Here is a 20,904-nt window from a genome sequence, read left to right as displayed (position 1 = left end):
GTCAGTCTTTTCAGGGGTAGAAATCCACAGTTAAATAAAGAAAATTGTCACAGTGCATTCAAGACACTCTTCACCTTTTTCTTGTCATGTTGCAGCCAGATGCTACAACTGTTAAAATTATTTTTTTCTCTCTCTTTACAAATTTACATTTAGTACCTCATAATATCAAGTGAAAACAGAATTTTAGATTTTTTTGCAAATTTATTAAAAATAAAAACTGAAATATAGCAGTGACAAACATATTCAGACCCTTTAATCAGAACTTAGTTGCAGCACCTTTGGGAGCAATTACAGCCTCAGATCTTTTTGAGTAAGACACAACAAGCTTTGCACACCTGGATTGGGGGATTTTCTGCCATTCTTCTTTACAAATCCTCTAAAGCTAGTCACATTGGATGGGGATTGTCCATGACAGCCATTTTCAGCTCTCTCCAGAGATTTTTGCTCAGGTTCAAGTAAGGGATCTGGCTGGGCCATTCTAGGACATTCACAGAGTTCTCCCTAAACCACTCCTGTTGTCTTTGCTGTGTGCTTAAGGTCATTGTCACGTTGGAAGGTCAATCTTTGGCCCAGTCTGAGGTTTTGAGGGCTACAAGAACAAGTTTTCAATGAGGGTATCTCTGTACTTTGTTCCACTCGCCTTCCCCTTAACCCTGACCAGTCTCCCAGTTCCTGCTGCTTGAAAACACCCCCACAGCATGATGCTGCCACCACCATGCTTCACTGCTGGGATAGACAGTAGTGTGGTACATCAGTTTTTTCTTTTCAATAAATTTGCTAAAAAAAAAAAAAAAAAAAAAAAAAAAAATAAAATGGGTAGTGAACAAATCAAAGTCCAGTTTACACTCTGTACAAAGTTCTAAAAAGTATGTGATTTGATTTGAGAGTCGTTCAAAAGTTAACAGCATGAAAACATTAAAAAGGGTTTAAAAGGAAACGTGATTTTTTCTGTTTGGGTTAAAATTGGAATGGGCTCAATAAGAATTTAAAAAATGTCAAATTCAGGTTAAAAAATCGTGTTTTAAAGCTATTTTGGTGGTTTATGAGTGCAATTTATCTTCTGTTTTATAGCACTCCTGGAGGCTAGTTAACCTTGCAAAGCAGATGGTTTTGCAGGACTGTTACCTGGGTATATTTCATGAATATACTTTGGATGAACGTTTCGTCTGTCACAGTCATGATGGGCCAATCAGAGCAACAGGACACAGGGAGGTTGTACACATGCTCTGCTCCAGGCAGCTGGATAGGCAAACGCTGCTGTTTCTATCAACAAAGAAGAACTTGCACCATGGCTGATCAGGAGCAGAGCGAAAATGTGCGCTCTGCCTCGAGGAGCTTACTGTGTGGCTCTTTGCTCTTGTTTTAATAAAGATATGTGGTCGAGGTCTGATTAAACTGTTGCTTCTCTACAGCTACATCCAAGCTAATCACTACTGGTTTAAAGTGAGCCCCATCTCACACTGTTTGGACCCAGTTAGAAAGTGACAGGACCAATCAGTGTCGAGGGGCATTACTTTCGGGCATGGCAGAGTTGTGACGTAGCCAAGCAGCAAAAAGGGGCCGGTGCGAGTATGGCAGAAGATGGACAGAACTTTCATCCAATCACCCTACGAGTTTTTCTTTTCAAAAGTTCTGCCCTTTTCCAAATGCTGTCTATGGAAGGTTTCACTTCCCCTGTAACGATCACAAACCCATGCCCAAGCAGCTCGGCAGAAGACCAAACACAGCTTTATCACCATGAAAATCTTTCAGTGTTGTTTTTCGCCCTTTATTATATAAAGAGTTGTGGTCCAGTTCTGATAACACTGCTGCTACACTAAAGCTACACTAAGTGGAAGCCATCTGCTCACAGTACAATTACACCCTGCATGTAGCTACCGCTTCAGTCTCCTCAAATGACGCTGATTGGTCTGAACAGCGCTCAGTTTGGCACACACATTGTGGATTGGAGCTTTTCAAGATTTGCGATGGATAGTAAAACAGTCTAGCTAGCATGTCAGGTTAGAGACTTGTAGCTTGAATTAATAAGAATGTAGAAAAGGTTCATTAAAGCATTTTTCTTCTGCCTAGGCCTTTTCAGTCACGACTAAATCAGTGACTGTGGACTTTGATATTCCAACTGTCTTTACTGTTTATGAATTTTGGGTATTGTGTAATAAAAATATCTTTTTTATAGATAGAATAGTTGTTTTTATCAGGTAAAAGAAGTCAAATGTCGGGCAAACGTGAGAGAAAATGTTAACAGAGTGTAAATGAGTGTTTACAGTGTTCAACCAAAAATCTGTTGAGAAGTTTTCAAGTAATAGAAACATTTAGATTTACTTTTATTCAGCTCTGTTATTTCTAAATAAAAGCTCCAGGGGAATTCTGTCTGATCGTTCAATAAGCTCTTTGAAAATCACATAAAAGAGAACTGAATTTAAGTTTAAAAACTGGTAACAGAAATCATTTTCAAATTAACGTTCAAAAATTATTAACAACCTTAATGCTGATAATAAATGGGTATCAGACTAATGGAGCTTTCTTAGGGCTCTCTAGATGACACATTTGAATATTGAAAGCTTAATCATTAATCACATCCACACTGTGCATTTTATTCAGTGCTTGTAAAAGGGTGAAGAACTGCCATTTATTACAAGCACATGCTTATGTCCCATAAGCTTAAGCCTCCTAAAATAATGTAAATCGTTTAAACTCCATGAATATCTGATTGTGTTTTCAGAAAAATACACATATAATTATGTTAATTTCAGTAAGCTCAACTCAATTATTATTCCATGACAAATCCATAGAGGAGAAAAAAGAGAGGGCAAAAAGAAATAGAAGAAATTACCTTCAATCCCCATGACGCCTCTTTGTTTATACTCATCCGACATTTCAAACTTGTCGATGATTTCTGCCATGTATTCTGGAGTCACATTGGTTATCTGTAGAGCAAAATTCAATTAAAGACATGTTCAGTCTTTGACAGGTAGTTAATTACAATGAATTAATCCCATTTTGAATGCTAATTAGGTTGCAATAATTTCCTATTCCTGTAACACATTAATATTGCTGTTTAATTAATCATCTATGTCAAGCAGGCATGTCTGAGAACAGTGTTAACTGCAAGCAAGACAGGCGAGAGACAGCAAACACAGCATGAAAAAAAAAACGAGCCATTTGTTATGTAAGAGAGAGAGAGAGAGCATGCCAGAAACACAAAGGAAACGCCACAAGGAAAAAATGGCAAAGAAGAAACTGTAAGGAAAAAGAAAAGGAGCTCCCGGAAGGAAAACCGATTTTGGGAGTGATAGATTGGCTTAGTGGAGCAGATTTCTCTGGAGACAGAGAGCGCACAGACAGAGTTTTACAAAGTTAGACTAAAGAGAGCAAAAGCAATGCCTTCACTGAGACAGCATCTCAAATTGAAATGCTTGATTTGGGAGACAGTATTTTTGACATCTCATCATAAAAAGTTGTCTTTAACATCTCTAGCAGGGACATTTTACTGGATCAAGCCTGAGATCAGCGTCATCACTGACCTTCTGTTCATTGCGCAGGAAGTTGGCCAGCTCCTCGGCCGTCAGGTGGTCCTTCCTGTCGCTGTACGCCATCATAAGCAGGAACAGGTCTCGTCTCATTGACATCATCCTGTAGAAGACGGAGAACTCTTCGTACGTCAGCGTGCCCTGCTGGTCGTCTGTGTCAGCTTCCTGTGAGGGCAAAGGAATCATTACATGATTCTCAAACTTGTATTTTCAGACAAAGTGCATGTCAATGTGAATTTAAGGCTTACATTAATTAGTCTCACTCCAATCTCACTCCAATTAAACCTCTGTCCTTTAAACAGCTGATCAGAACAGAGTGGTATATACAGTTTCTTTAAAGAGTATTCACCCCATTAGATGTTTGACCCTTTAATTGATTTATAAATCAATCATGGTCAATATAATCAGCTGTTTTAACAGAATAAAACTATTTAATATCAAATCAAAAACAGATTTCTAAGTAATGCCAATGAAATAAAAATATGTAAAGTAAAATAGATGACTGCATAAATATTCAACCCCTTCAAGTCAGTATTTAGTAGATGCACCTTTGGCTGCAATCATAGCACTGAGTCCGTGTTGATAGGACTCAATCAGGCATGCTCATCTGGAAACTGCAGTTTTACTCTATTCTTCTTTGCTGAACTGCTCAAGGTCTGTCAGGCTGCACAGGGACCAAGCATTAACAGCCCTTTCAAGTCCAGCCACAAATTCTCTTTTGGACTGAGGTCTGGGCTTTGACTCGGCCACTCCAGAACAATCACTTTGTGTCTTTAAACTATTTCTGTGTAGCTTTCGCTGTATGCTTCAGGTCATTGTTCTGCTGGAAAATAAATCTTCTCCCAAACAGTAGTCCTCTAGCTGAAGGAAAAAGATTGTCCCTCAGGCTTTTCCTACATTTTGCCACATTTGTTTTACTCTCTACCTTAACAAACCTTCCAGGATCAGCTGCTGAGAAGCATCCCCACTGCATGATGCTGCCACCACTGTGATTCATAATTGTGATGGTGTGTTTGTGGTGATGTACAGTTTGCATAGCATCTTGTCTGATGGCCAAAAGCCCCATTTTGGTCTCATCAGACTAAAGAACTTTCTTCCACTTGACCATGAAGTCTCCCACATACAGTACCTTTTGGAGATGGAGATGTTTTTTGTCAAAAAAAAAAAAAACCCAATTAAATTGACCATTATGGATTCGGTAACAGTGTAAAATATCAAGGGGGTAACTACTTTTTATAGATGTTTTACAGTGAAGCACTAGCAGCCAGCTGTGCCTGGAAAGTGTGAACATAAAAATGACAAATGAATAATTTTGAATGAGACTGAAAAATCTGAATTAGTTTTCCTAAATTGACACAGAAATGACTTTTTCTATGTGAAATCATTTTACAGCAGTGTATGGCAGCTACTGCAAATGATGGGACAATGAATGAGTTTGCTGAAGGCAAAGCAAAATAAAATGACTCTTTTCCTAACAAGAAACTAGATTACAAACAGCCAGTTCAAGCTGAATGAATGAGGTGATGCCTCATGGTGATTTAGTCTGAAAATAATGCTACAGCCCCAAACCAATAATTACTGGAAGTGATGAGTCAGTATCAGCCCTCCTAATATCTTGGTCAATGCAAACCTCCACAACTAAGATTTATAGTCAACTGTAAAGGCATGGGTGTTAGAAACATTGTACATGTGTCTGCAAATTTTCTCCACCCCTTGTTTCTTTCAAATCAATGCAAACACAAGCAGCACAAACACCACACTCACATGAAACGCTCTACCTGATCTCTTCTTTCCTACCCTCCTATCTGACTAAATGTTGCCTTAGGACATGCTCAGTTAGGCTCACTGCTGTTTTTATCCTGCACCCTGTTCACTGGGATCCCTCGTCTCATATTACCTGGATCTCACGGGGACCCATTCCACTCCACACCAAATCTAATAATACCAGCTAATGTTTCCATCACAGTCTCGTAATGAGCTCGCTGTGGGCAACGGGGATGCGATCACAGACAGAATGTGCACAAAACCAGCAGGATAAATCACTGTGATGGACTTGATCAGAAATGCATGGATGGAAAACAAAGACGTTTCAGGATATTTTAAGCAACTGCACAAGCTGTTCCGGCTGACATGCAGCCATCTGCCAATGCTTAAATGGGAAGTGATGAATTAATGATTTTTCCCTGGAATCCAAACACAGAGCGTATGTAATTTTTGCTGTAAAATTACAAATTAGTCCATTAGGGAGAAATAAACAGTAAAATCACTGAACTGACTCTTAATGATAGATTATCAAATGTAATAAACAGGTCATTCTGTGTTCAAATTTTAAAGGATTCATTATTTAGATTGCCTTTGACAGCTGAAGAAAGAGTAAAAAGTAAGGCTAAAAATGCATTAAATGTCAATGCCAGGAAATCAGGGCAAAGCCTGATGTTTTCAAACTGGAATGACTAACATTTATTCACCCTGCCTGTCTCTATACATCATACCTACTGGTACTAGAACTAATAGAATTAAAGTACTCTATAGATTTTGCATGCCTCCATATATGTTTCAGTTCATTCAGTTTCAGTTTGTGCTCAACGGGGTAGAGGTCCGGGAGCTGTGTGGGCCAGTCAAGTCCCTCCGCACTGAACTCATCAAACCATGTCTTTACAGTCCTTGCTTTGAGCACTGGGGCACAGTCATGTTGGAATAGAAAAGGGCCTTCCCCAAACTTTGCCACAAAGTTGGAAGCATAGCATTGCAAACTGAGACTGCATGGTTAGGTGTTTGATTTTATACACCTGTAACAGTGGGAATGATTAAAACACCTAAATTCAATAATTTACAGATGTGGCCAATATTTTTGTCCTTAAAATGTATGTCCAGATTTGTAGTAAGTTGTAATAAAGGAAAACAGTTCATACTTAAATGCAAGGAAATCTACTAGTAACTTGTTGTAATGTCACTGAGATAGTTGATTTTAACGCATTATGTCTCTGACTGTCTCTGAAGGCAAATCATCATTAAAGATCTTTGGGCCCTGTTTGCAGTCTGCATAACTGGTCGTTAGGCATTTGGATACCAAGCTGACTGCACTTTAGTATGGCATTCACACTATGCATTTAAATAAGCCTTCAGTAATGACCTGCAATCAAAACTCACTCACCCATGCATCATTTCAGTAGCTTTTAGGCTAACATGGCTAGGTTTATTCTGCATCCTATGTGCAGTGAGGCTGCTGGCAGAATGGGGCAAATTAGCCAAGCTAAGTGGCTAGTAGCACCTATTTAACAGTGTTTCTCCCTCATTTTGAAATAAACATGTTTTTAAACAGCTGAGTCAAAAAGCCATGGTTGCATTGGGCTGTAAGTCACCTGTTTACACAGTCACTTTTTGAACTGCAACACCAATCTTATTTTCATTATTTTTACAGGTGACTTCTACAAATCACTTCAACTGTCCCAGCTGGTTTGACAGGCAGGTTTATCTCTGTTAAGAGACAATAAAACATCATACATATGAGGAGAATTGTGGACTTGGTTTAACGGTTTGTATTCAAAACTTACACTGCCTCTACCACACATGTAAACTAAATATTTAGTCCACATGTTGTGGTAATTTTTAATGGTATGCACAGCCAACATGTCAAACTGAAACCGGGGATACACATGGCTATTATGACTGAAACTTGCTGCACAGTTAACAGCAAGTATCAGTATAAAGCCTAATGTGTGCTGAGAGGTTTTGCATCTACATTACTAAACCACTGTCTTTAAAGGCATCCTAGTCCTCATTGTGGCACATACACACCAATCAATAAGGATTACCACTTGGTATCAGAATAACAAAAACAGAGGTTAATCTACATGAATGCAAGGTCTAAATGGGATCTTGGAGTGGCTGTTAAGGTGACCTATCCGATTTCTACCACTTCTAGCCAAGCAGGTTCACGGATTGGCTGGATCATCTATGGCTGATCCGCAGATAATGTACAGATTATCTACATAGATAGCTATGTAGCTTGCTTATGTTAGCTTCATTGCTTTGTTTGTATAGATATCAGTGTGCTTTGTGAGCTTATTTTTAGCTATGTTATCAATGTAGCTAATGGAGCTACATAAACTACTTTTGTTAGTGTTAGTGTTTACTCAGCTTTTGGTATCCTTGCCCTTACCCTAAACAGAAGTTTAACCACAATGAGCCCCGCCTCCCTTGTAGGTCTGATACTTTCATTACCTTATTGTAATACATGACTGCCTTAATCTGTAGTTGCAGACCCATTTCCTAACCTTATCACCAGACCATATTCCCCAACCAGAGAGTTTTTTCCACACCTGCTGCCCCTTAAGTCTTCTCTGCTCTGCCTGCATACTTCCAGGTGAACATTAAGCCTCTCCAAGATTGTTTTTGCTGCCTTGTTGCAGCTTAGCTGGGGTTTCACTCTGCCACCAGTGCATTACCTGCCTTTTAGTGCTGGTTGTCCATCAGACTTTACTTCTGAAATTACTCTTTTCTTACATCTTGCTTGTAGTCAAAAAGAATTAGAGGGAATCAAGAATAAGTGAGCTGGTGATACTGTCACTGTCAATGATAGTGTGAGAAAGCACAGTATTTTGTTACTGCCTGCTATAACACACTTTAGAAAAGTGGGGAAGCACTAAAAGTGGATTTCTGGTATAATTCCGGCTTCTGTTTTAAATATTGAAGTAGCTCTCTCCTTACATGCCTCCATCTTTTCCCAAAAGTTTTTTCTAAAAGTGTCTCCCTCATGTAATAACGTGAAATATTCCTCGCACATTTATTTGAATTTAACAAATGCACAGAAAAATAAAAAATGCAACACTGGTTTTACATCAGTGATGCTCAATATTTATGATATTCTTGGCTGACATGAAAGCAAGGACTGATATACTGTATGTGTGGTAATGCTTTTGAATGTTATTGGATAAGTCCATGTGCTGCAAATACCATGGTAAGATTTACTGTACAGTGTCAATGTTTGAAGTAAAAGCATAAATGTTAGAAGCAGATAATGAGGTGAAACATTATCATATCCTGACCTGGAACATTTGTTTGACCTTCCTTCGAGGCAGATTCACATTCAGCTTGTGAAGAAGTTGGTAGATCTCCTCAATGTTTAAGAGACCGTCCCCGTTCTTATCGGCCTCCTCAAATGTCTGCTTCAGCCACGTCACACACATTAAGGAGAATTTAGCACATGTATGTTTGCATGAAACAAAATAAAATTAAGTATGATTTTTTTACCTGATGTTTCAGCTGATACAAGTAGGTATAAAACCTCCAGAATCTCTTGAAAATCAAATTTTAACGTGGCACCTCTAAGCTGAGTAAAATCACTCAAAATAAATAACAGACAACAAGCTTAGTCTTCTCCAAATAAAGTTAGGACAGGCACAGTCAGTGTATGCTTCTTTCATCCTGCTTTAAAGGATATTGGTCGTGCGTACGCTGCCGTTTGGCCAGCGAGTCCTCGTCACTGATCCCAGCCATCAGGTAGCGCAGGCCGGTGATCCAGGTTCTGGCTTCTTCTGCGTTTGATGTCACCAGGTCGAGGGACTCCATGTGGTTTCCATGGTACACAGTGAAACAGCAGGTTGGGTCGAAGCTGCCGTCTGCATGCCGGTGGAAGATGTCTGATTGGCCGCCTTCTGTCACTTTGTAGAGTGAATCGATGGTGACTGACAGAGAGAGGTCAGGGAGGGGAAAAGCAAGACTAGTTATGAGATAAGCAATGACAAGAAATTATTTATTTTGATCAATTTTCAGGTAAATCTAATACCAATTCACTTGAGTCACAATGTTCAAAGTAGTTCTATTATGTTGTACTTGATGATAAACTCTCTAATACAATGGTGACTGTATTTTGTCCTTTCTAACAAAAATAAACAAAAAGAAAATTATGTATGAATGTCATAATTTTGGCCAGTGGTAATTTTGACATTACAGGGCCCATACAAGTCATATTATTTGGCTTACAGGTCTGTTTTTCACTGGCAGTGTGCTGAGGTATGCTATGTGATAGACCTACACATCAGTTAATATGGGGGCCATGAAACCCAAAGGTGTTATTTCAAGGGGTTATGGCTTAAAAAGGTAAAGAACTGCTGGTCTAACAGACATTTTCTTAATAAACCGCAAAACATGTACAGTAGATAGTATAAAACCTGACCATCATGTGTAGCTTTTTGGCCATGGTCATCTTTTCATTCTCTCTGCACCAGTAACCAGATTTGGTCAGGAGGTGAAGGGATCAGTTTACCTTGCTCAGTGTTTTATTTGTTTAGTTTATACATTTATACCTCAAATTTTTGCATGTTGTTTTAACTTTGCTTTGTAAGGTGATCTTGAGTGCTATGAAAGGTACCTATAAACAATATGCATTTTTATTTTTTACCAGAATATTTATTATCAAAATGTCCAGCTCAAAAATACGCCAATTACCAAATAATGAATTAGTGGATAATTACATATTACTTATAGGGTATGATGTAGTCAGTATTGGTGTTGTCACTGCTTTGGATGTTTGGAGCCTGGGTCTGCTGAAGGTGGCTGTGCTGTTAAGGATGTATTGCCATGTAGTAGGATAGGTAAGATGGATTACGTCTTTGTGTGGTGACTGGAGAGGAGTGGTCCTGAGGAGCCAGAGCTCACTGTAGTCTTCCTGGGGTGCCATGGGACCAATTGGATGAAACCCCAGAGAGGAGAGGTTTCCAAATGACCCAGTGATTTCATGGCTCTTGCTGCCTATTGGTCTACATGGTTGGCTTGTGGAGGTCAATAAATAAAATATAGTTTGTTTCTCTTCCCTGAATGCTTTAAAATTCAGTAGAAAACATTTTAGTATTTACCCCCTTGGATGTTTTACTCTTTTATTGCTTTTAAAAATCAACAAGGTTAATATAATTCAGCCTTTTTGATAAAAAAAAAAACTTCTTTGATACCAAATTGAAAAGCAATTTGTAATTATACAAAAAATGTGATGTAAAAAGTGTCTGCACAAAATTCATCTCTTTTTAAACTGACTGACTTAATTCAACAGAGGTTTAGGTAATTGGTGCGAGTAGTCTGACAATTAGTGAAATGGGGATCCCCTTAGTGCAGTCAATGTGTCTCAAGTGCCTCTGTCTGGAAGGTCAAGTCACTGGTTGATCAGTATTCCTGGCTACCATAACACTATGAAGACAAAAGAACACTCCAGGCAACTCAGACAAAAGGTTATTGAAAAGTTTAAGTCAGGGGATGGATAAAAAAAGAAATTCCAAGGCACTAAACATCCCCCAGAGTTTAGTTAAATCCATCATCAAGAAACTGAAGGAATATGGCACATGTGTAAATCTGCCTAGATCAGGCTGTCTTCACAAACTGAGTGACCATGCAAGAAGGAGACTAGTGAGAGAGGCCACCAAGACACCTATGACAACTCTGAAGGAGTCACAAGCTTCATCAAAAGGCATGTAGGAGACACCATGATCAAGTGGAAGACAGTTCTTCATTCTGATGACACCAAAATGGTTCCTTACGGGCAACAGACAAGACCTTGCGTTTGGCGGACACCAAACATTGCAGATCACCACAAAAACACCATCCGCATTGAAAGCACATTGGTGACAGCATCATGCTGTGGGGATGCTTCTTACCAGCTGGCCCTGGAAGGCTTGTTAAGGCAGAGGACAAAATGAATGTGGCAAAATATGGGAAAAGTCTGGAGGACAATCTTATTCAGTCTGCAAGAGAACAACGGCTTGCAAGAAGATTTATTTTCCAGGAAGACAATGGGTCGAAGCTTACAGCGAAGGGCTGCACAGAAATAGTTAAAGAGGTAGAGAACACTTTTTCATCTGTACACTGAGGTAATTTACTGAACTATAATAAAACACATTAGTGTTGGTGTTATAGCTGAAATTTGTACTAAACTGATAAAAATCTGGATTTTACAGCTTTTAATTAGTTAAAATGGACATCTGCCTTGAAATTTTTTTTCTGAAAAGGTGGGGCTTATGTGACGTAAAAACCCACCATCGGTAGGTTTCTACGTCACAAACTCTATATAAAAGGTAGCGTGTTACCACCTCTAACTGAGTTTCCCATTCAGAGACCACTCCCATCCTCTCCTGCACTGCTTCGGCTCTGAGAGCTCCGGCTGTAGTAACGCCGCTGCTGGAGCAAACGACCCGAACAGGTAGTGCTCAGGACCACCACGGTCTGTCACCACACTACAGGGGACTCTAGAGGCGAAATCTCCTCCACTCTAAAAGATTGCTATGAGGCAGCAGTGTTGTGGGACTCTGTGTCTTTCTCTGACAAGGGGACATCGCTGTCACTCCCGCCTCAACTGGAAAACCCCGTCCTTTTCCCCTCCCTCCTCTCAGAACCAAACTGCTCACTTTCTGGGCATTTTTTGGATTACAGAAGTGGGCGGACTTAGCTCTTAGCCGGGGGTTCACTTACACTTAAAAAGACAACAAGGTGACTGGAGTGGATAAGTCAAAGCCCAGACCTCAATCCAACAGAGAGTTTGTGGTTAGATTTGAAAAGGGCTGTTAACACCCGATCATTGTGCAACCTGGCAAAGTCTGAGCTGTTTTGCAAAGAGAAATGGAGTAAAACTGCAGTTTCCAGATGTGCAAGCCTGACTGAAAGCTACCCATACAGACTCAGTGCTGGGATTGTAGCCAAATATGCATCTACTAAACATTGACTTTAAGAAGGTGAATATCAATGCAGTCATATTAGTCTTGATAAATGGGCAAAGGAAACCTAAATAAGCATGGATAAACACAACCTCATATGAACATGCACTAATGAAGAGATGTCAGAAGCCAGAGGGAGGACACAAGAGGAGCCTGAGCAGATCAATGATTAGTGACTGAGAGTCAGAAAATATGAACAACTGAATTTAACAATGTTGGGTTTGGTCTTTTCTAACTATTTGCTGACCATGAGAAACACAACAAAACATCAGCTCTGACCTTTAATATATGCATGATTTTTCTCAATACACAATACTGTCAGAGGAACAGAGAAAGCAAATTAACCAGTCAGGTATATGAGCAACAAATAACCAACACAGAAGCACTTTCTGCTGAGCTCCATCATTTGCCAAAATAAGCAGAGAAAGCAGTTCCTGAAGGCATCAGAGACCATTGTGGTTTAATGAGATTGGAGTGTGGACTGCCATTTATGATCCATTTCTTTGTTAGAGGAGAAAAATAGCCCGTAACTGTCTGGCTCTATATTTTGGAGCCCATTATAAATGCATGTTTACCCAGAACAAAGAACATTGAGTTTTTAAGAAGTATTACCAACTGATTATATAATCTTTGATACAAAGATTTGATCAATTTATTACCTAAACAAACTCATAAAAACCGAGCCAAAATCCATTCCAAAATTACTGACATCCATTTTCAAAAAAACATCCTTTTACATAATCACATCTATGGAATTCTGCTTCAACAGAGAGAAACAATACAGGGCCCTCATTTTGATGCTGCTGCTCAGACAGATAGCACAAACATGTATTTTAAGACAGAACTGGGCAGCTGCTGTGTTTTCTCTTAATCATCTCAATGGAGCGGATCAGAGAGGCTTATCATAGGAGCACACAAACACAAACTGCCATTTTTACATATGTAGATGCAGGACCACCAACCTACTGAGGCACAGATGTTTGCGTCAGTAGGCTGATATAGAAAGCCAGAGGAGTTAAAAAGTGACACTGATGTTTGAGTGGGCTCTGAATCCCCTCAGTGACAGCAGTGAGGCTGCCTACAGTTTTAGAATATCAGGAGACTCTGCAGGGAAAAGGTGATAGGAGGTAAAGGCAATCCTCAGGGTGCTTTCTAAAATCATACATGGTACCAAATGAAAAGCACTGTTTTATTATTTTGGAAGAATGAAGAGTTATTTCAGATTATTTCTAATAAATGTGGGGTGTTAAAGGTTTGGAAACAGTTCTTTTTTTTATGCTTACAGTGTATTCACCAAAGTCTTTCTTTGCATCAATAAAATATGATTATATTTCAGTCAGACAACTAAAGTTGCAACAGTTGAAAACATTGATTGCAGCAGCAGTCTATAGTTTGTGATGGATGTCTGGTCTCTGGTCATATCACTCCTCGCAGATTTATTTTACATGCAGAATTTAAGGGATGATGAGACAGTGCCTCAAACCCCCATCTAAGCAGGTGGATGCTGGGGTGATGGTGGGATTGAAAACAAGAGTGCAGTACTGATTACCGACTGTGGCAGTTCAGAGGAGAAGGGTGGAAATCCATTCATCAGTTATCTATAATATCCCATTCAGGGTCATGGGGGCTGTATACTGTAGACATAGGATGAATGATGTATAGGGACTGATTTTTTTGTGGCAAACCATAAAACACATATCAAAAATCAATGGAGTAAATGTTTGACTGGCAGAAGGGGGGGCTGTGACAAAGTAATGATGTTGATGCATGGATATATTCAGAACCAATGTGTGATCATCCATGACATTTGGTGATGATTGACATAAGCACTAATAAAGTTATATGGCATTATTGAGTTATTTTTAATGCAAAAAACATACCAAAATTAGTGTGAAATCAGGCCCCTATTACAGCCCTGCCCCATGGTGAAATGTCACAGTTTTGATAACTTTAGATCTCCAGGTGGTCTAGTTTATGCAAAAAAATTCTGGAGTCAATCCAATAAAATCCCTTGGACAAGTTTGTTGAAATACGACCCCTAAAATACGCCATGTTTTTTGGGGGGGGCATTGATCCAATAGGCCACGCCCACCAGCAAACATCATATCAATTATGTCAGCATGCTAATGAGAATTTTTTGCCAAGTTTCATTGCTTTCCATGTATCATAAGCCCCTGAAAATTCTGCTTTCTGTTTTATGGTGAACAGAAAATCTCCAGGGCCATGCCTTTTTAAGAATTTGGACTCTTAAGTATGTGTAATGGCAACTCCTTGGGAACTGCATGAGCGAATTTCAGCATGATTTGGCTAATCATGAAGGTCCTTGAATGTGAAGTTCATAAGGAAGTTACTTTCTCTTGCCAGAGGGTGGCGCTATACAATTTTCAAAATTTCAAATATGAATGTGTTCTAGTGTGGACTGTTATCAGGCACATGAAATTCGTCTAAGATACAACAACGTATTCCAGAGTTATGACACAAAAAATGGCTTATTGTGAAATTGTGATGAAGCGTGTGGACTTCCGGTTGAGATTTGGGCTTGGGTCCAGGCTTTTTTGTTGGTCCGGTGATGACCCATATGCATACCACAATTCATAAGCCTGAGTTGAACGGTGTGCCGATGAAGATTTTTTTTTTGTTGCAACTCATGAAAAACACATCAAAAATCAGTGGTGCAAAGGTTTGACTGGCAAAGTAATGATATTGATGCGTGGATGTATACAGAACCAATGTGTGATTATCCTTGTGAAGTTTGAAGTGATGAATGAAATAAACACTTAAAAGTTATAAAGCAATATTGGTGTAATTTATGGTAAAAAATAGACAAAAAACGAACTTTAACTTTGGGCACCTATAACGGCCCTACCCTATGGTGAAAACTCACCATTTGAATAAATTTTGGTCTCATGGTTGTCTAGTTTGAGTAAAAAAATTCTGGAGGCAATCAAATGAAAGCCCTTAGACAAATTGTTTAAATGTGCAAAGTGTCTGTCAGTAAAAATAAATAAATAAATAAATAAATTTTAAAAAATAAAAACAGGGCAAAAAATGCCAAATTTTGACATTTTGGCATCTGTGGTTCAGTTCCTGTATGTTTTGGAGGATGGTCATGATGTAATTTTTTTCTCGTCTCATCATGATACATATGTGTTCCGAGTTTCACACATGTAGATCTTACCCAGGTCCCTATCTCACTTTTGGCGCCCCCTAGAGTAAACTGTGCCATTGACTTACACCGATCCACCACCAGATGGCTATTTCTCGAGGGGGACAACTTTTGAGCAAAAAAGAAAAAACACAGTTTTCACATATATTAAGGCCCCCAAAACAAGCTGACAAGATGCAGAAGAAAAAAAAATCCCTTCAATACCAATAGGGCCCTCGCACTGGTCAGAGCTCAGGCCCTAATAATCTCTTATATCATGTTTTCTTTTAAATCTAAAGCAGCAGCATCAGAGCGGAGCAGGAGTGACAGTCATAGAGAGAAATGTGTGAATGCTCTTGTATCTGTGAGTGCATTCAGCTGTACCTATGCATCTGTGTGTCCATGCATACTCACTCTTGGCCTTCTCACTCTTGCGTGATGGTTTCCAGCGGATGCAGGAGCGATGCTCATCCAGGTAGAAGAGTCTCACCAAGCCTTTGGATCCCGCCTTCAGCTTCACCATCTGTGTTCCTGACTGCATCACACTCATGCATCTCTCCACTGCAGAACAAAAAAACACTCAAACATAAACACCGGGGTCAGAGGAGCATTATATAAAGACACAAAGAGAACAGGTGTCTGCTTTTATTTGTCCTATTTCAGGGGGAAGTGAAGCCAAATGTCACAGGGTTGTTCAATTAGCAAAGCAGGCAGCAGCTGATGTGGGTCAGAGTCCAAACTACAACAGAGATGTTACTGTGTGAACGCACAAGGATGCCTTTCTGTTACACACTGACCTGCTACGGGAAGAAGAAGAGAAAAGAAGGAGAGATGACTAAGATCGAGACAGGGCTGATGTGTGTCTCTCTGTTAAAAGATTCACAGCGGGCCTGTAGGCTGCTCAAAAGGAAATCTTCACACTACTTAGTTATCCCTGCAGACTCTGAGAACTTAAGTTTGGAGATCTCTGTCTCAATCTAAATGTCCAGTTGTGCAAAGGAAATTGCAAATCAGTTTGCATGAAATAAACTTAAATTTAATAGACCCTTTTTCTCATGAGTCAGCAAATGGCCAACAGGATTAATATTTCAAAAGTGAAAAATAAATTTCACAAAACACAAAAATATTTCACAAAACATCTTGTATTTTTGTGTTTTGTGAAATGTTTTTGTGTTTTGTGAAATATTTTTGTGTTTTGTGAAATGTATAGCAAAATAGACTCCTGCCCAGCCCACATGTGTACGTAAGAAGCTACCATGGCACTCAGGTCATGACCTGAGCAAAGACTGATTTAGACCCCGTCCATACGGAGACTAATTCAGACGTATACGCAAAAGTTTTTTGTCGTATCGGCATTTCATCCACACAAAAATGCCGTTTTGGGTGACTGTAAAAATACTTTTCGAAAACGGTCCTAGAGTGCATAAATCCATAAATGACTACCATTTTGTCTCTGTGTAGATGGCTACCCGCATCTTTCCTGAAACGATTACGTCACACACAGCGTAGCTCCCTTAAGGCGCCTGTGCGGATCCAGCCAAAACAATAATAGCAGGCTACATGGTTGTGTTCATGCTGCAGAAGCTACTGAGCTTGTTATGGCTTTTACAGAAAAATCTGATGCTCCTTTACCACCACTGCAAAACGCACACACCAGATGTTCTTAAATCCAACGTGGAGAACAACCAGATGGGCAAGTAGAAGAAAGTTTGTGTCAGTTTTCTGTGATGTTCTTCTTCTCTTTTGGTGCATTTCTGTGGCAACAACACAGCGCCACATACAGGTTTGGCATATGCACTACAGCGTTTTCAGTCGTTTCCAGAGGTCTCATGCTTTCGCGGATATTTCCTGAAATGAACCCGCCTTTACAGAAAGCTTTTTCAAAACAAAACGGCAATATATCGTTTTCGTCTCCATGTGGACAGGGCCTTAGTTTCAACCCGGCAAAAAGTCCATCCTGCCACCTTAAATGATTTTAAAATCTATATAGTTCCATGAGGCTCAGAGGATTAATGGGCTCACACTGTGCGAATACAGTCTCATTATTATGGGTCCATTATTTTCTGTGTGTACGACACACACTCAAACCTTGCACACTGAGTCTGTTTCATTTTTATTTTCTGCAAATATTCACAGAACGTGGCAAATTGTCTAATACTGAAAAGAAAATAGGCCGTGAGGATAAGCCTGTGGCTCTGACAGTCATTAAAAAAATTACAAAATCACACTTGATTACCCATCCTGACACGGAGCTTCATATGGTACCAGCTCGTAAATCACAGCTGTGCAAAATTGGAGAGATGGAGAGTAAATAATGCACGGTCAAACCAAGGTGTTTTAAGTGAGGTTTTAGTGTGAGAGATGAGCGCCTTCTTACAGACTGCTGTTTCTTTATCTACAGGTGGCACTGTTCTCTTCTTGTATCCCCTCTCTTTCATCCTCTCAGAAAATATTTGGCCACTGATAACAACCCCCCACTTTCAAAATAATGCTTTCACACTGAGCATGAACCAGACCGTGGTTCAGTTTGGTCTGAGACCATCTCTTGATCAGACCAAGGTCCAACTGTTTGGTGTGGACCTTGGTTAAACCAGGGGAGATATTTTGGTTTGGATCAAACTGAAAATTCTTAAAGTCTGGACCAGATGACGTAGGTGTGAAAGCACCCTAAGTCTCAAGTAGAAACTAATCCTAGTTGAAAGTGTTACAAAGCAAGACTCACACTAAAATTCTGGAAAGAAGTAGTGTCTTCCTTAAGAAAAAAAAAAAGGGGGGAACCTGCTAATTAAAACTTCAACCTTGACTAGCTGTATAGGTGCATCATGGTTGTTTTAATTAATTAACTAAAGACCAGAAAATGTCTGCAGGTTTTCGATGAGTAGGGAATATTCATAAAAATCCACTGTACAAGCCTGGAGTGGGGGTTTGATATTAACATCTTGCGACTGGTGAGCCACTGGTGCAACAACATGCACAATGAAACAGCTTTACACTCTTGTCTGCTCACTTTTATCTTCATCGATCTTTCATTCATAGTGTGCCTTTGTCCGAATATACTTTGCACTGATATGAAGGCAGTAACTGTTGTTACAGCAGACATTTTCTGCCTGACTTCACCTGGAATTTTTCCTCCAACCTGCTATTATAATTTCCATGTGAATTCAGGGTGAGCTGATGTCTAAACACAGCAGGGAATATCCAGGGAAATTCACCCTTCAAGCTGAAGGGGGGTATGTAATTTACTTCACAGGACTGGTGAGCCACTGGAACACAACGTGCGGCCTGATACTCTTTTCTGCATATGTCTGATTGCACTGTGTACAAATACAAAGACAGAGAGTGGTATTATAGTGTTGGGCACTGCTATGTCTGCCATTTCATCATTTTTACATAATTTCAGTCTAAAGTCTCCTGTTACGAAGTGCATGCAAGTATGATTTCAGCAAAAGCCAGCTGTGAAAAAGCTCTAGAAAATTTCAGGACCGCATGTGTGAAAAAGGTTAGACTGTGATACATCAATACAATTTTTTGGAGATTGCAAAGCAGAGTTTAATAGTTCCACAGGGCAGATGACAGCTCTGCATCTGTTCAGCTATGCTTAATTGAACTACAGTATATACTGTGCTGTATGTGCATCAAACCCTCAGAGGAGAACAAAAAGACCCCTACACTTCTCTATAGGCGACTGCTCAATTAAAGCCACTAGAATCAGAAGAAGGAAAGAAAGAAAGACAGAAGAGGAGAGCTGTGAAGAGGAGACGATAAGGCCTGAAATGATGGAGAGAAGTAACTTTGTGTTTGATTGCTTCTCTCTCTCCGACTGTCCAGCTCTGAAAAGGATAAAAGACTAAACTTCAAACCTGTTACTTTTTGTGGCAGCTGGTGGCAGGAATACAGACGAGGACGACAGCAGAGACATGGCTAGATTTCCAGCCTCATTAGTGGAGTGTGAGCGTGCCTGTGTGTTTATGTGTAGGAGTGTGTTTATGCTTATTTCTTTGGTTATGCATAAGTGTGGATGCAGCAGATGTTTTGCATGTAATATGTCTATGCTTACAAGTATCAGCACTCTTATATACAGTAGGTCCTATAGTTTATCTTTGAGGTAACTAAAGAGAATGCTTGTAATATTTTGTTGAAATGTTAATAATTCATGTAAAGAATTCACCCCAAACAACCTTCACTGGGACATATTGTAGGCTCTATTAGATCCACTGTGCTTACAACACTTCGTTTACTCTCTCTTTAACATCAGTTTGATTTGATTCACTCCTAACAACATTGATGAAATACAAGAGTAAACCACCTTTAAATACGATTTCAGCAGACTCTCAATCATAACAATAACAAAAGACAAAGAGCAGAGAAGCACTCCTTAGCTCAGCTCGACTCCACAGCTTTATTTTTGTTTAGAACTGAAGACTCTGCACAAGTAAAACTGCACCCCATGGGGTGTATTTACTAAAAAGTAAACCACTGTTTTAGTTTCATGGACACATTTCACATGATGAGGGTGAAAAAATGTTTAAAGATGCTTTTTTTGGTTTGTGCAGGCAAAGGTGAAAAAAATAATCACACTGTGACAAAACTCTCGCTTTTATGACTTGGCTGTATTTAAGCCATTATTCAAAGCAGTTTCTGTCTGCAGTGACAGAGAGGGTCACATATCAGGCTCTCTCTCAGTCTCTCTATCAAGATCATTCAGGCCATCCCCTTTATGATCTTCGAGTAAAGATATTGCTTTGCAGTTTGGCAAAGCATGATGTGACAACAAAACAGTGTGGTGGATAGCATTAGCCACTAGTGGAAGGGAAGATAAAAAATTGATTAAAAGTGGATAAAAAAGATGTTCAATGTCAGAGTTACTGGTGTGGATTTAATCTTTAAAGACCCCTGAAAGCCACCCAACTTCCAGTCTCACTAGAAAATCCTCTGTAAGGGCTACAAAGATGTGGATAGCGTCACTGGAATGGCACACAGACAGGCCGAGAGAAAAAAAAGTAAGCTACGATTTATAGTTTAAAAATTAAATAACTTTAAACAACCTGTGTGACAAATAAAACAACGTTGGTCTCAGAGGGAAAAAACGTATGGAATATTGCAATTTTTGCAAGTCTTGCTGCATATGCAAAATTTCATGACTTTTTGAGCACGCTGAGATGCAGAAAAGTCTAACAAAAGATGGAGAGGAGTAAAAATCCTTTGACTTTGGAATTACGATTACGTCCTCAAACCATTTGGTGCTCTGTAGCACCCTATAATGTAATAATTTCCTGATAATGTAATAACGCCTGATAACAGTATCCACGTATCCATGTTATTAATTGTTATTGGTGAGATGTCCAACCTCTATAATTTATATTTGGTTTACGGTAAGTTAAATGAACCACTGCTTCCAAAGACATTCATACTACTAGTCTACATATTTTAGCTGACTTGATCCCCCCTTAATGTTCATGAGCAGATCTGTAAGCTACTCATCATAATGTTGTTTACTAGTAATGTAGTACCGTAATAACCAGTTGTTACA

The 20,904-nt window shown here is 39.4% G+C and overlaps 1 protein-coding gene across 1 annotated transcript in view; it reads right to left on the bottom strand.

The window, feature by feature from the left end:
* Window positions 1-20,904, bottom strand: part of plch1 (phospholipase C, eta 1) — a 117,165-nt gene that overhangs the window by 46,062 nt on the left and 50,199 nt on the right. Inside the window, exons 3-7 of the mRNA XM_041796034.1 lie at window positions 15,789-15,935; window positions 8,974-9,217; window positions 8,579-8,708; window positions 3,525-3,695; window positions 2,834-2,927 (exon numbers count right to left, since the gene is read on the bottom strand). Of these exons, the coding sequence (XP_041651968.1) occupies window positions 2,834-2,927; window positions 3,525-3,695; window positions 8,579-8,708; window positions 8,974-9,217; window positions 15,789-15,935 (786 nt within the window). The remainder of the gene's footprint in view (window positions 1-2,833; window positions 2,928-3,524; window positions 3,696-8,578; window positions 8,709-8,973; window positions 9,218-15,788; window positions 15,936-20,904) is intronic.

This window comes from Cheilinus undulatus, linkage group 2, assembly GCF_018320785.1.
Source record: "Cheilinus undulatus linkage group 2, ASM1832078v1, whole genome shotgun sequence".
Classification (NCBI taxonomy): Eukaryota; Metazoa; Chordata; class Actinopteri; order Labriformes; family Labridae; genus Cheilinus; species Cheilinus undulatus.
This window is presented reverse-complemented; position numbering and strand designations above follow the sequence as displayed.